Source organism: Lichenostomus cassidix, chromosome 2 (assembly GCF_008360975.1).
Source record: "Lichenostomus cassidix isolate B80296 chromosome 2, HeHo_3.0, whole genome shotgun sequence".
Classification (NCBI taxonomy): Eukaryota; Metazoa; Chordata; class Aves; order Passeriformes; family Meliphagidae; genus Lichenostomus; species Lichenostomus cassidix.
In genome coordinates, this window is record NC_139482.1 from 105,005,171 (window position 1) to 105,018,965 (window position 13,795).

Below are 13,795 nucleotides of genomic sequence, written 5' to 3' on the forward strand. Positions count from 1 at the left end.
TCCCCACCCCAGCACACATGCATTAAGAAAGGCACCACTTGCTCCAACAGCCAGAAGGGCTCTCTCGCCACCACATTTCCCCCACCACAGGGTTGGCCATTTGACAGCTCACTGTTACCAGTGCTGAACCAGCCCTTGGCTCACAGAACTCCCTCAGAGGCAGATGCCACACTGGAGCCTGACTTTGCTGTCCCCTCTGACACAGCCTGAGCAAGGAACCAAGTCTTTAGCACCTTGAAAAAACTCTAATGTATAAAGATGGATTTTGAAGGCCACTGAGCTCTGTTACCACCCTACTCTGAGTTTTCAGAGAGACTGATGAGCCTCATGTTGGTCTGCAGGGGTCACCCTCATCTGAAGCAGGTGGGTTCTGTTCAGAGGGTACTTCTTCCCAGTCGTGTTTGACAGTGGAGCCCAACTTCACTGTTAACTCTGGTTCTTTGGTTTGCTTATGTAGCAATCAATTTAAACCCACACTATTTTACTCACCTCAAGCAGAGACTCAGAAATGCAAGCACATTGCACTAAGGCACCGAAAAATGCAAACAGATTGTTTAACACACATAAGTTATATAAAAATGCAGTTGTCTTACTTGCAGAGGGATCCTAATGTAGTATCTCCAGAGACTGAATTACCCCAGAGCCCAGAAAACATAAATGCCTGTTGCAGCCAAACAAGTTTCTTGCAGCCATGCCAAGATGCCCTCTGATCAAAGTGCTAGAGCAACCCTGGCTGCTGGTTTGGCCTTTGCCTTTCCACTGAGACCACCAGCAAGAGAGAAAATGGGTGTTCTGATTTGCTACATTGCTATGAACACCACAGGCAAAATAGAGGAAGATGAAAAAAACAGACTACAGCCTATCCTTGAAAGTTATGCAAGAAGAGAGGTACACGATGAGCTTTTCCCACAGCAAATGTTCCAGCTACGATTGCAAAACCTCAGCAATCACACAGGGACTCTTCCATGAGGTCTCCTAGGGTCACTATTCATTTCAAAGTCGGCAGAAAGGTGGCACAGCAAGGATCCTACCGTGTTGCCACAAGTGGTTGGCAGAGAGAGTTGTCTGGGGAAAGCCAGAATGCTGAAGCCATCACTCCCAGCACTGTCTGAATTTACAGACTGGAATGCCATGAGGGTCCATGGCTGGCTGTGTCATGGCTCACTGAGTGTGAGTATGGGCTCAGCTTCCCATGTGGCTCATGCTGGTTTCAGGACTAGTGCTGAAGTTCAAGCATTTATTTTTTCATATGTGTCCCTCTCTCCCCCCTTCTTCCCAAACCTGAGATTTACCACCTGGCAAAAAAATGCCCCACTCCAAACTTAAGCCAGAGTGGGACCCAACATACATGGACAACGTGCCCATATAAAGTGACCTTTTGTGATTAATTGAGATAAGCCTAGGTACAATATAGACCAGAGTACTTCTCTTTTAAACGACAGCTTTTTTTTTTTTTTTCTGAAAACCAACTAATCTTTATCTAAAACTCCCCAGTCACAGGAATCGACTGCAAACATTTCCAGTCTTTGTTTGCCTTCTTTGTTAAATTATGGTGTTTTATTTGAAATTAAAATGTAGCCATATTTTCAAGCCCATCTGGTGGAATTTGTTAGATTGAAGCAGATATGACTCTGGTAACTGTAGCCTTATAGAAACCATGTCTAGACTAGTCACCCGGTTTCTGTCTACAGAGAGACATGGCACTTCCTAACACAGCAGTCTATTCAAGAAGGATCATCCCTGTGAGGGCAACTCTCTTTCCGCTGACTATGAAGAAAACTTGGACAACTTAGATTAATGGACTGCACTGTACATATCATGTGATACAAGTCTCTCTCCTCACTGAAGAGCTGTTATCAAGTTCCTTTTACCATGTAGGCCTTTCCCACAATTTTATAAACTCATAATTTAATATTGCTTTCACATAGATTGCAGGCTCTAATATATCAAGACTAATTTCTAAAAGCCATTAAGCAACCAGAAGTGAAATCATTTTAAGAACTCTTGAGATTAATTTCCTTACACTCTTTTTGACATTCATTCAAGGTTCATGTTCTTTGTTTCCTCTTGCAATTATTTAAGAGACAAACCACTGCTGGGAACAATACGTGTCCCTCCACCCCCTCCAGCTGACAAAAATTTGCAGAGTTCAAGAGAAATCTCAGAGAATGAGAGAGAAAAAAATGCACAAAGAGCAATCACTACCAATATTGAGATTTATTGCTGATTTTCCCTTTCTGCAAAGCTGTCAAACTGCCACAGTTCCAGAAGGGGATTATCTCCACAAGCCCCTTGGCCTCAGTCCCTGTGCCAGTTCAGATGACATGACTAGAGACCTCTGTGTGGCAGCTTGCTGCTTACAGAACAGTTGGAGACAAAATCCATCCTTCCAGATCCTGAATTTATGGCAGGATCTCAGCTCTGACATTGTTTGGTATGACCCGCTGTCTGCTTAAAAAAAAAAAAAACAAAAAACCAACCAGGGGCATCCAGTGGGGTATGCTGCTTTTCCTGAGTTTATTTCCCTGTGCAAGAAGCTGCTACTGAGTGGTTCTCACACAGAGCCATCAGCATGAGACAGTGCAGTTTTTCCTTTACCACATCAATCTGATATAGTTTGTCTTGTGCTTTGAGGCAAAGGCTCCCTACCACCTTTGCCAACTATGCTGCTCCCTTACCAGCACTATTAATAGCATAGGGCTTTTTAATTAAAAAAAAACAATAGGTCCCTTTCCTCATGTTTGGTTGCACTTCTTCATTCCTGCTGCAGCATTTTCTTCATGATAGTGTCTCTAGGCTTCAAGTCAGCTCTTTTCCATCTGGTGAGATCTGGTTCCTCTTTATGTGCCTGTCCTTTCAGTGTAAACAAGCAATGCTTCTCCAACTCCACTGATCACAAGGCTGTAAACAAAGTATATCACAAATTAAGCATCATACAAGTTCCTCTACCTGATATAAAAAAGGTGTTATTTTATCTAAACACATTTCAACCTGGAGACAGTACCTCAAGTGATTTTTTCATTTGTCTTGATAAGAAAATGCTGAAACCCAAAATGTCTTATTTAAATGACATCATCAGAAACTACCTTTCCTGTGTTTTAGGGCTGCTGGTATTCAGCGAAAATGCACAGACAGGAATCTAAATACAGAAGGTTGCCCCTAGTAACAAGAATAGCTGCACACCCCTACACTACACAAGAACAGGAAAGAGAGGCAAGAGAGCTTGAACCTCATTAGCTTAATGATTCCCTCTTGCAATTTCTGTCCTGCAAACCTGCCACTTGACAACATGAGGAGGAGATGAAAAGCCTAGGTTTTGGGGACAAAGGAAATCTGGGAAAACCCTATTACCCTGGGGTGATCCCACTGGTATAATGAGGCCAGCAGAAATTCCTGTTTGCCTCTCCTGGTGAGGAGCCTGGTGAAAGGAGCTGCCCCAGCCAAAAAGGCACATATGCCCAACCACTTCCTTCCTGTGCTGCTCATGGCACAGTGGTGGCACTGCTCCCCAAGACTCTGCCTAGCAGCAAGGCAGGATGAATGGTTTTAAAAATACCTTCACTGAAGTATGCTATCAACCTATTTAATCCAGGCAATAGTTAATAATCCCCAAGTCTCGTCTGTTATCTATCACAGCTGACAGGAATATGGTAAGATGCCCACTCTTCTCCCCTTTTACAACAGTGCATAGCTAAGTGTACTGACCTTTCATCTTAGCCTCATGGCTTAATTAGCTTATGAAACAGAAAAGCTCCTTACTGAACTTTATAAACAAAACAAACTTCTGTTAAGTTCATTTCTAAGAGTACTCTCTTTTTTTCCTTGAAAAAAAAAAGCATGTAAAGCTGAAGGCTCTTTGGTCTAATAGCATTACATTCACTTAAATCTTAGCTTTGGTGAGCTGTTTTAAAAACCACATAATTGCCCTTGTTCCCGAGAGGAAAAAAAATATTGTATAACAACAGCACAACATCTTACAATTACACAGTAAACAGCCCTGGAAAGTAGGTGCTACAAACAGTCTGTGACAATCCACTGGGGAGACAGAATACCATTGGTGTGGAATTACCAACGAGCAGCAAAGGGCTGCAAGGGCTGCAAGCTTTTCAAAAAGGTCTAAACCACTGAGTCTGGTCACTTGCCATCGTAGCAACTTCTGAGTGCTTTTTCTCTGCAGAGGGTTAACCCCCGAGTCTTATTTCAGCTCCAGTTATAAACACATCCCATGCATTAATTCCTTTGGAAGCTAAGGTTGGATAATATATCCTTTATCCTAAAGGAAAAAAAACCCAAAACACTACATACAGAAGACCTCAAAGCAACAGAGCCTTAGAAATTTTTTCTTGCTTCTGTAGATGGGTTGTTTTCCAAAGTTTTAACAGAGACTTTCAAAATAAACCTATCTTGGACGTACCATTTCAGAAATCAGACCAGCAGTTGTGCACAAAATACAGTAAACTGCCCAGCCTTGTTCTGTAAAAAGATGCCTGCACCTAAAGTGTTCTTTAATATCATATCTCCTACACCAGAAAAGAATCCCTTTCTGAAGGATTTGAACCCTTGGGTATCCATGTGCCCATACAGTCATAATTACTAGGCAAATGGAAACCATTGTCGTATCTTCAAGCAGAGTAAAAACCACAGCTAAATACCAGCCCTTGATTTTACCTTCAATTTACCATCTGGTAAATTCTCCAGCTTTTGTTTATATTGGGGTGACAGCTAACTGCATTTGCCCATCGTTCAAAAATTAACATATGATATTGTCCATGACCACACTGAAGCAACACTAAAATCCTCGGTGATTAATATTCTCATGAGTGCTTTGCAGCTGCTATCATCTAACAAAGTATTTTCCAGAGCTTTGCTGATAAGCCAAGGTACTGCCAATGCACAAACACTAACAGAATTAAAATTAAAAATAAATAAAGAAATGGTTTTCTTTTTGAATTATGACAATCAAAGTGCAACAGTGGCCCAAGGGCTAAAGCAAATTTTCTTTTAAACATGCAGCTGTGTTCATCATTTATAGAAGTTTCAGTCCATATAGAGCAGGTGGTATGTGTGCAACTATATGGGTCCATGTGCTCCTATTAACAAAGATACACATTAATTTTTAGGGCACTTGTCAGTGAATACAGACGTATAACCAAAGCCTCCCTCTAGCACACACATGTAACTGTGTTGACTGGTACAAACACATGTAAAACATGCTGAAGAGCAGCAAGTTAATGGCCTAGACTAGGAGTGTTGTAGGTGCATTGATATTAGTTAAGTCTCTGACATGCACAGGCTGCATGTATTCCTAGAGCTAAAAAAAATACAAAACTTACTTTAGCATTTGAGATCACATGTGCCTAAAATACATATAGGGATGCATATCCACACACAGGTAAATGGGGCAGTCTGAACTGAGGTTCTCCTTTCTGTAAGGTTCTTATCCCACCTGAAGAAAGGATATGCTAATTCCATTCAGTGCAGAGCTGAATCCTTAGGATGGCAATCAAACTGAATGAATCATGAATCAAGAGGAAAAAAAGAAGCTTAAAGCTTTTCAAAAGTAAGTTTTTATTTCCATTAATAAACCTGTCCTCAGAGACACAGGCTTAATCCCATATTGAGATGTGATTTGTATGGCAGAAACATTTAGGAGCATCAGCCATGGTGTCTGATTTTCTTTCACTATACAAACATAGATCAAAAACTGCCTTTGACCAAAGCAGTTCACACACCAGATCTTTATTTTACTACCTAAAAAATTCACGTTAGGTGATTTGCAATGTGTGGCCACACCACACACTGAAAGATCCAAATACAGGTTTGGAAAAAGTTTATTATAATTTGTTTTAATTTTATAAATTCACATCACAGTGCACAGTGTGTTAGGGAAACTTGAATGCACCCTTTTGGTTAAAAAGATGGTGTCAGCAAAACCTTGATTCCTGTGTTTTACTTCCAATACCGCCAGTAAATTGTAGCGTGACTTTGAATGGGTCATTTATTTGCCTATTGCATCCATTTGCCTCACTGTAAAATGTGCTGAGTGAATTGTGGTGAGTCTTAATGTCCAAAATGTCCACCTTCTCCCACAGAGGCAGAAGAAACACCCTTCTATTACTGTACTGCATCCATCATTGCACATCTGGTTCTCCTTACATGCAAAATAATACTGACAGCAATAGAACCTGACATTTAAAAGTATTTCCACATGAAGCACAGTGTGAAAATTCATCTTTACTGTTAAGCAAAAAAGTTCATGTAGGCACTTACCAAGAAATTGTTAGTACATTGGCAGTCATGACAAAGAAGAACGGTGATAAGCTAGCAGTGATAACCTGTTAAATTGAAAAGAAGGAAAAAACACTTTGTGAACTTGTGATATCACAAATGAAAACTGAAATACTTTTGCTGAAATTTAATTCCCATGTGTGCAGTCATATTTTTTCTTTTAGTTGGAGAAGATAGTACGACCATCATGCATCACAATTCAGTTTTGACACCTACAGAACCCAGGACGCAGCAGAGGCAGGGCAGGGGATCCCTTATTACATATCCTAGCTGGCCTGGCCTAGAAACCTGCTGGCTTTTACTTGCTGGCAGCAGACTGGGGAGAGCAGTCAGAACCCAGCTAAAGCCTTATATTTCTGAAGAGAACGAGAGCTTGAAATGTGTTTATAGGTGCAGAAAAACCAAAGCAAAATTAATGGGGTATAGGACAAAGAAAAACAACTCAACTTTAGTTGGTTTATATTACAAATCTCTCATTACCCTGAGGTGTCCTGGGCAGAGAAGCTAGTGACAAATGACTTTATACTTTCTGAGTACTGATCCCAGAAACAGCTAGATCCTGACATACAATGGTTTGTAACAGATCCCTGCCTCAGCAGCTATGGAGCTACCACATCTGCAGCCTGCGTGCAGTTTTGGATGTTTTGTTGCCAGATGGATAATGTAAAATGGAAAGAGTTCAAAGAACAGTGACACTCATTAGATGGGGGGATTGATTTTCAGTCAACAGTTAGGATAAGCAATGCCTGTGGGAAAGGAAGATTTGGTAGTGGTTTACAAATACTTGGGAAACACAAGCACTGAGGAATGAAAGGAACTATTTAGGTTAATACAAAATTGCCACATTTTAAAAGGCAGGTTCTCAATCTGCCTGGAGTGTAATCAGTGCAGGATCCCAAGCAGCAGTGGCAGGTGAAGAAGAGGTGGTTGTGTGCCCTCTCTACAGCCCCACTCTATGAGCTGGATGTACAGGGGACAACAATCCAAATGCAGCAGTGAGACAATGCAATGACACAGAAGCAAAGGTGCTCACTGGGGACCACACAAGGAGTACATCCTCTGGCCTGTTTGAGGATGTTTTCTACTTTAGGGAGATTCAGGCATGCAGGTGGCTTTTTTCTTCCTAGACATTACCATAACTGTTCTCCAGTTATACCACACCACGACTGCTCTCCATGTTCCTATAGCCCAAGCCCCTGTCAGAGGAAATGAGGCAGGAGTTGGACTTGATCCAGGCAGGATACAACATGACTGCAGACCCACTCTATTCCTGCACAGCAGCCAAATTGCTGGTACCAATACAAACAGAGACACACCTCCTGATACAAACTTCATCTGATTCCAGTGTTTTCACACTGCCAACCACAAGTGCACAACACAGGCAATGCTGTATAGTTCCAAGCCAACAGAAAAAGTGAGCTCCCACCCCTAGGGAAAATCAAAGATATGTATCACCTCTACTGCTACAGCCTTGTATCTATACACATAAGCAAAAGTACACTTAAACATAGGTACCCAAAAGAGATTGACAGAGGACAAGAACAACTCACAAACGGAGAATTATGCTTCAAAATTCAAGATCATATAGCAACTTTGCATGTTCAGTGGCCTGTCTAATAGTCATTTGCAGCCAGAGAGAGCTGACACCTACTCCAAACAGTGGAAGTTAACCATTCAGGAGCTAAATCTTTCATGCACTTTACCTAAAAATCAGCTGCGAGGCTGAATATCCTTTAGTTCAAAAGCAGTGCTCTAAAATATATTTGCATCTTCTTCTAGTGGGCTGGATTCTCCCCTTACAAGCTGGGCAGCAGATGCACTGGCCTATAAGGAACCATTTCTCATTTGCACTGGTGTGAATGCTTGTGGAATTAACTGTACTGAGCTTATTTTAGGTTAAGGCTAACTTATTACATAAAAATATACAATAGCAATTACTGACCATGTAAACAGAAACTAACGAAGGATGGCAGCTGCGGTATGTACAGAGCATTCTTTTCTTGAAGCCCTTCTCCTCAAAGAAGCTGAAGTGCTCTGTTTGAGAAGTGGCACAAGTTACATTTGTGTCACCCACTCCCTTGCAGAGTCCTGTTTATTAGAAACTTGAGAAGAGGCCAAGAGCAGAGAAATAGGCATTTAAGAACCCTCCAAAAACAGGCCCTATGAGAAACAATACACCATTCTACTGCAATCATCCCAAACCTCTGCAAACATGCAGGCTGTAGCCTTTTGGACTACTACAGTTGAACACTGTTGTATTTTTGAGAAATTATGTAAGAGTGTCTCAGTGCCAAAGACAAACAAAATGTGGATTGGAAGAGCGCATGAAGTAAGTGTGTGTAAGGAAAGAAAAAACAAGTCACAAACAAACCAAAAGGAAAACACATTGCCAAAATGTCTACCTTTGATTGTTTATCTAAAAGAAGAGTATATTTTAAAATGAAAAACAAGTTTTCAGAGAAGCTATGTAATTTGTTCCAGGGAAAGAATCTAAATTCTAGGGACACAGTAGAGAAGGTAATTTTCCTTTAAGTGCATTTCAGTGTTATCTCAAGTTTTTTAAGTGCACATTTAGTTGGGAAAAAAAAAAGTACCTACACTGTTCTGAATGGCCTTTAAAAAAATAATACAAAACAAAACCAAAGTCACAACAAGCTAAGTGCAGTAATCTCTCTTTCTTCACTTTAAAGGTCAGAGTTGTCCTCCTAGGCATTCAGATGCTTCAGTAAAGGGAATGAGCTTTCAAGACAAAAGAAAGGCAAGTTAAAGGGCAAACTAAAGTTAATGATTTCCAAATATATTTTGATGCTGGCTCTTTAAAACTAAGAGGTGGAAAGGAAAATTTTAATTAGATATACTATGCCTATTTTGAACAAAGCTCCCCAGGATTTTGACATACAGTCACTAATTCTATCAAATTATACAGGCTGGATGGTTGAAGACCAACTGTTTTAGAAACAGGAATAACTCCTTGGATTCTGCCTACTTTTAAAGGAACTGTGACCAACAGTATTACAAAAGCTACTTTAAAAACATTCATACTCTGAAATTTTCTTACAAAATTCTGACACAGCTTTCCATGATTAGGAAAAAATTCAAACATAGCCTAACTTAACAAAACATTTCCATGTGAGCTGAAATTTTTTCTGAGAAATCATTTCAAACCCTTCCTTGCATGAAAAAACAAAACAAAACAAAACAACCTCCCCCTCAAGATTGTTACTTAAAATAAATCACTTGAAGTTTAATGTGTCATTCCATTGTACTGTGGAAACAAGACCCATTTAAAGGAATATTTTATTAACAGGCAAGATAACTATTGAGCCAGCTTCCCTGTTAGATGTTTTTCTTGAACATATAATATCAGAAAACTCTGGTTAGTCTGACATGTGGCTTGAAGATAGGAGATGCATCCTAAGGGTTCCTGGTCCTTGACAAAGCAGGAACTTGGATCCTGGGAGATGGAGGAATGTGGAACTCTGCATTCTTTGCTGTCTTGCCTTCTCCACTGACCAGCTGTGGTTACACCACAGGCTCTAGAGTGTCCAATCTCCATAATTTCAAACCAGACAGCACTGGCCAGAAAAACGTGTCGTTTGTGACAAAGCTATCATGGATCCCTTTCATTCCTGACTTCATGATCACTTCAGAGAAAGATTTTCAAGCTGCAGAAGCTGGGTGTAGATTTTGAATATCTAGCATTTCTGAGTTGTTCAGAAACATGTTGTTTACATAGCCAAGAACACAGATGAGGACATTTTCAAAATTTAGATTCTGATTTAATCTTCCTATCTGGAATGGGAAAATGTGGTGGGGATTTAGTCCTGACATGACTGTGATTTGTTAATATTACATCTCCACTTGTACATTCCATGTAAAACTATGTTCCCTCTGAAACTTTTAAACTGCTAAAAAGTTAAATGTCATAGTTCTCACTCTAAAGTGAACACAGAATACTTCACAAAAGTTTTCCTTAGTTTGTGTACACAGAGCCAATCCTTGTAACTTCACTTCCCCAAACTGCCAAAACCTCTGTCCTTACAAAGATGTGTATTTTTTCCAAAGAGAGTGTTTTGAAACAGCTCATCAAGTTCACTCACTGTTCAAAATAAATCATTCTATTTACCATCGGGTCATCTTCTCAAAACATCAGGAAAAAGATTCTGATGTATGTAACCTTTGTTTTCATTAAAGCAATATCAAGCTTTTTATAGACATAATATTTGTTTTGCTCCTCTCGTGCATGGTTTAACCAGCAGCTGCTAAGATAATCATCAAAAATTGCCAGGGAAGTGGATCACTGTTAATGCTACTGAAAACAGCTACATCAAGATAATCCAGTACTACCAAAAAGACAAAAATTACAGCAGGCAAACATCAGTAACAACACATACTTCTTTTTCTTGAGGGAGAGCCACTGAAATAATTTCCCAGATTTCAGAGTTTTATCTCTTTTGTGCTTACTTCAGAGAAAGCATATGTAACGTGCACAAAATGTTATGCCAGGTACGGAAATATAGTAAAGCCAAACCAAAATCTTCAGGATACAAAAAAGGAACAACTAATATTTTAATGCTGAACCAGACAAAATCAAAGTAGCATTAGCTGTTTAATTTAAGGTCAGTTTTGGGGATGATCTATGACAGAAATAAAAACTTCCCTGGAAGCTTTGAATTATATTGCCTACTGCAATGACAAAACTGTGTGCAATCATTTCTAGAAGCTCAAAGGCTCTTCACAAACCATTTTTATGGTTTACCAAGGTCAGTCTCTGGTTAAAAAAGATACAGCAAATTCTGGCAAAATTCCTCTGACCAACTCTCCTTTAATGTCTCCTCCCCATGATATCCATTTAGTCTTATTAATCAATACAATGAAACAAACTGTGAGAGTTTTCAACTTCGTTCTAAGGGTAAGCAGTTACCAATTAAAAAGCAAGACAATATGCTGCTTAACCTAAGGGCTTCAGGTGATAATGCAGCCCCTGAAGGAGCACTAAATCCACTGACAAGGAAAGATTTCAAGCAGCCAAACAGTTTTCTCCAAGAAAAGGTAATGAAGCTTTAGCCTTGAACCACTAAAATAATGGCTCTTTCCAAAGGAAAAAGCAATGCTGTGATCCTGCCTGAAAAAGCTGAGCAGCCCAAACAAGGAAAAGAAACAATTCAAAATGAAATACATTAGAGGAAAGGGGAAAGCACAACAGGCTCTGCTCTCAAGTCTGCCCATTAGTTTAACACTAACTTGAGCACTTCTGCTGCGTTACCTTCAGCCTGACCAAAGTGAAGACGTCCTGAGGGATTTCATCTCCTGACAGACTTAACTGGAGACTGTCAGTCTATGGAATCAGCAGACAATGCAATGAGTTTGTGCATTACAGCATACTTAGGTGCACATTGCTCAAAGGAGGACTCTGCTTCCTCTAAAACTCTCTAACCCTTCTGACACACAAGCTGATCCTTAAAGGATAACCCGGTGATGCTGGTACCATGGCAACAGTGGCACCATGGCAACAATGACAGAGTCAGTAACTTCATGATCCACACAGCTTTGATGCAGCCATACAGAAGTTTTTTTCAGCTGCTGTAAATTTCTTTGAGAACCTTTATTTCATATTTGCCTAATGTCTGCACTCATCCCCATCTTCTCTAAAGCATCTTTTTTTCTCAAAGGAGGTTTTGGTCATTCTTTTCTGCTCTTTCTTTATATTTCTTTTTTTTTTTTTTTTTTTTAGCATTATAAAAGCAATGATGGTGAATTCCAGGGGTGAAGAACACAATTAATTCCATGTATGCTGACTCAAAAGCAATCACTGCTTAAACATGCCTTAGCAGCCAAATGCCTAATGATAATGATAAAACTTAAATGTAAATTAATCTATCTGATTCTGATAGCAAGTACATTCTGACAAAGCTTAAAATCACCTACACTTTATGTTTAAAATATAGAACATACTAAAAACAGAGGGAGAGGGTAGATCAAACACAATCAGCAACTTGCCCTCTAAAATGTTTTCAAACAAAAGCAGTATGAATGCTTGCCTCTAGAAAAATCGTCAGATATTTTAGGGTGGTTTTTCTTTTTTACATTACACATACCTAAACCAATAATCTCTGTACTGCAGAGTAGTATTTCTATATATTAGCTTTTTGACTGCTATAAGAAAGTAGATTTCTTAATCAGCCCTAGTATGTATTTAGAGGGAAGATGATTCTCTGCATTTCCATGGCTAGGTACTCACATGCAGTTCCAGTATTTAAAAAAGTAGGTATCCATCCTCTACTTTCTATCACTCTTACAAAACTTTTTTTCAGTGCTGTTTTCTAAAAGTTCTTTTTGTTTCCAGGATTTTTTGATCAACACAACCACGACACCAATCTTCAGCCTATAAAGTTTAGAGTGGTTCTAGTACAGAACTCAACTTTTACAGTACCTCTGCTTATATTTAAATATTTCTCTTAAATGTGCCCATCTGTAATCCAGCTACTGTTATTACTTTCAGAGTTCCAGTTCTGTGCTAAGGACACAAAGGGAACAGCCTGCACAATTCTTGTACACTGTCCCAAAGTGTGCTTTGCTGATATGGAAACACGATCAATCATGATTCAAACAGGTGTATGCACATGGACCAGACTAAGAGCATCTGTTCAGGTCAGCTCTGCAAACAAGAGGCACAATCCATGCAGCTGAAGCTTCTGTCAAGTAAGGACAACAAAAGTCATTTAACAAGGGACACGAGAAAGCTTCTTTATACCAAATAAATTTGATTTTCTTTGAATTTACCAAGAAGCATTCTGCCCTTTCTTGCTATTTCACCAAACTTAAGACTCAACACCTCCTGTTTCCTGTAAACGCTTCACGCATTATGATGCTTAACTGTACTTTTCCTGTCAAGGAGTCTCTTTTGCTTATATGCTGTCACATTACTGCAAAGGCCTTAAATAGCTCCTGACATTTAGCCTCTCCCCTGAAACCTCTAAGCTCAGAAGTTGACAGGGCAATGTGATTCATCATCTTGTTCTTATTTTATGAATTATTAAATATTTGTGTAATGGAATAAGCATTGCAGTGGCAACAACAACAACTGTAGAGTGTTCTAGCGACTAGGATCACAGACACAAACTGGATTGGACTAAGGTAAGGTTTAATCAAGATGATGGCAGAGAATTTGGGAGAATTTATGATTCTCCCCTAATGCAGCAAGTCTGCAGCCAATGTGCACATCAGAGAAAAGGACGTATTTGCATCTTGACCTTAGTTGATACAAAACTTACCTCTCATGGCATGCAGTTTATTAATCTTTCCCCTTCTGTCCTAGAAAAAATTCCATAGAATGTCTATTACTGCTAAAATGGTTCAGTCCCTGGAACCTTTTATGAAGCTATGAACCCGTAAAAAACATACACCTCTCTTTAGTTTTACTCAGTCTCAATATTATCTTCTGTTTGAGACACTGAATTCTACTGGTCAGTAATAGTGTACACTGTGTAAAATAATTACTTTTTCT

At 39.6% G+C, this 13,795-nt stretch overlaps 1 protein-coding gene across 2 annotated transcripts in view; it reads right to left on the minus strand.

The window, feature by feature from the left end:
* Positions 1–2,202: 2,202 nt before the first annotated feature.
* Positions 2,203–13,795, minus strand: part of SLC35D4 (solute carrier family 35 member D4) — a 52,448-nt gene continuing 40,855 nt past the window's right edge. For both annotated transcript variants that reach the window (XM_085052693.1, XM_085052692.1), the window contains exons 14-15: positions 6,271–6,335; positions 2,203–2,901 (exon numbers count right to left, since the gene is read on the minus strand). In XM_085052693.1, coding sequence (XP_084908819.1) covers positions 2,841–2,901; positions 6,271–6,335 — 126 coding nt within the window. In that variant the 3' untranslated portion in view covers positions 2,203–2,840. The remainder of the gene's footprint in view (positions 2,902–6,270; positions 6,336–13,795) is intronic.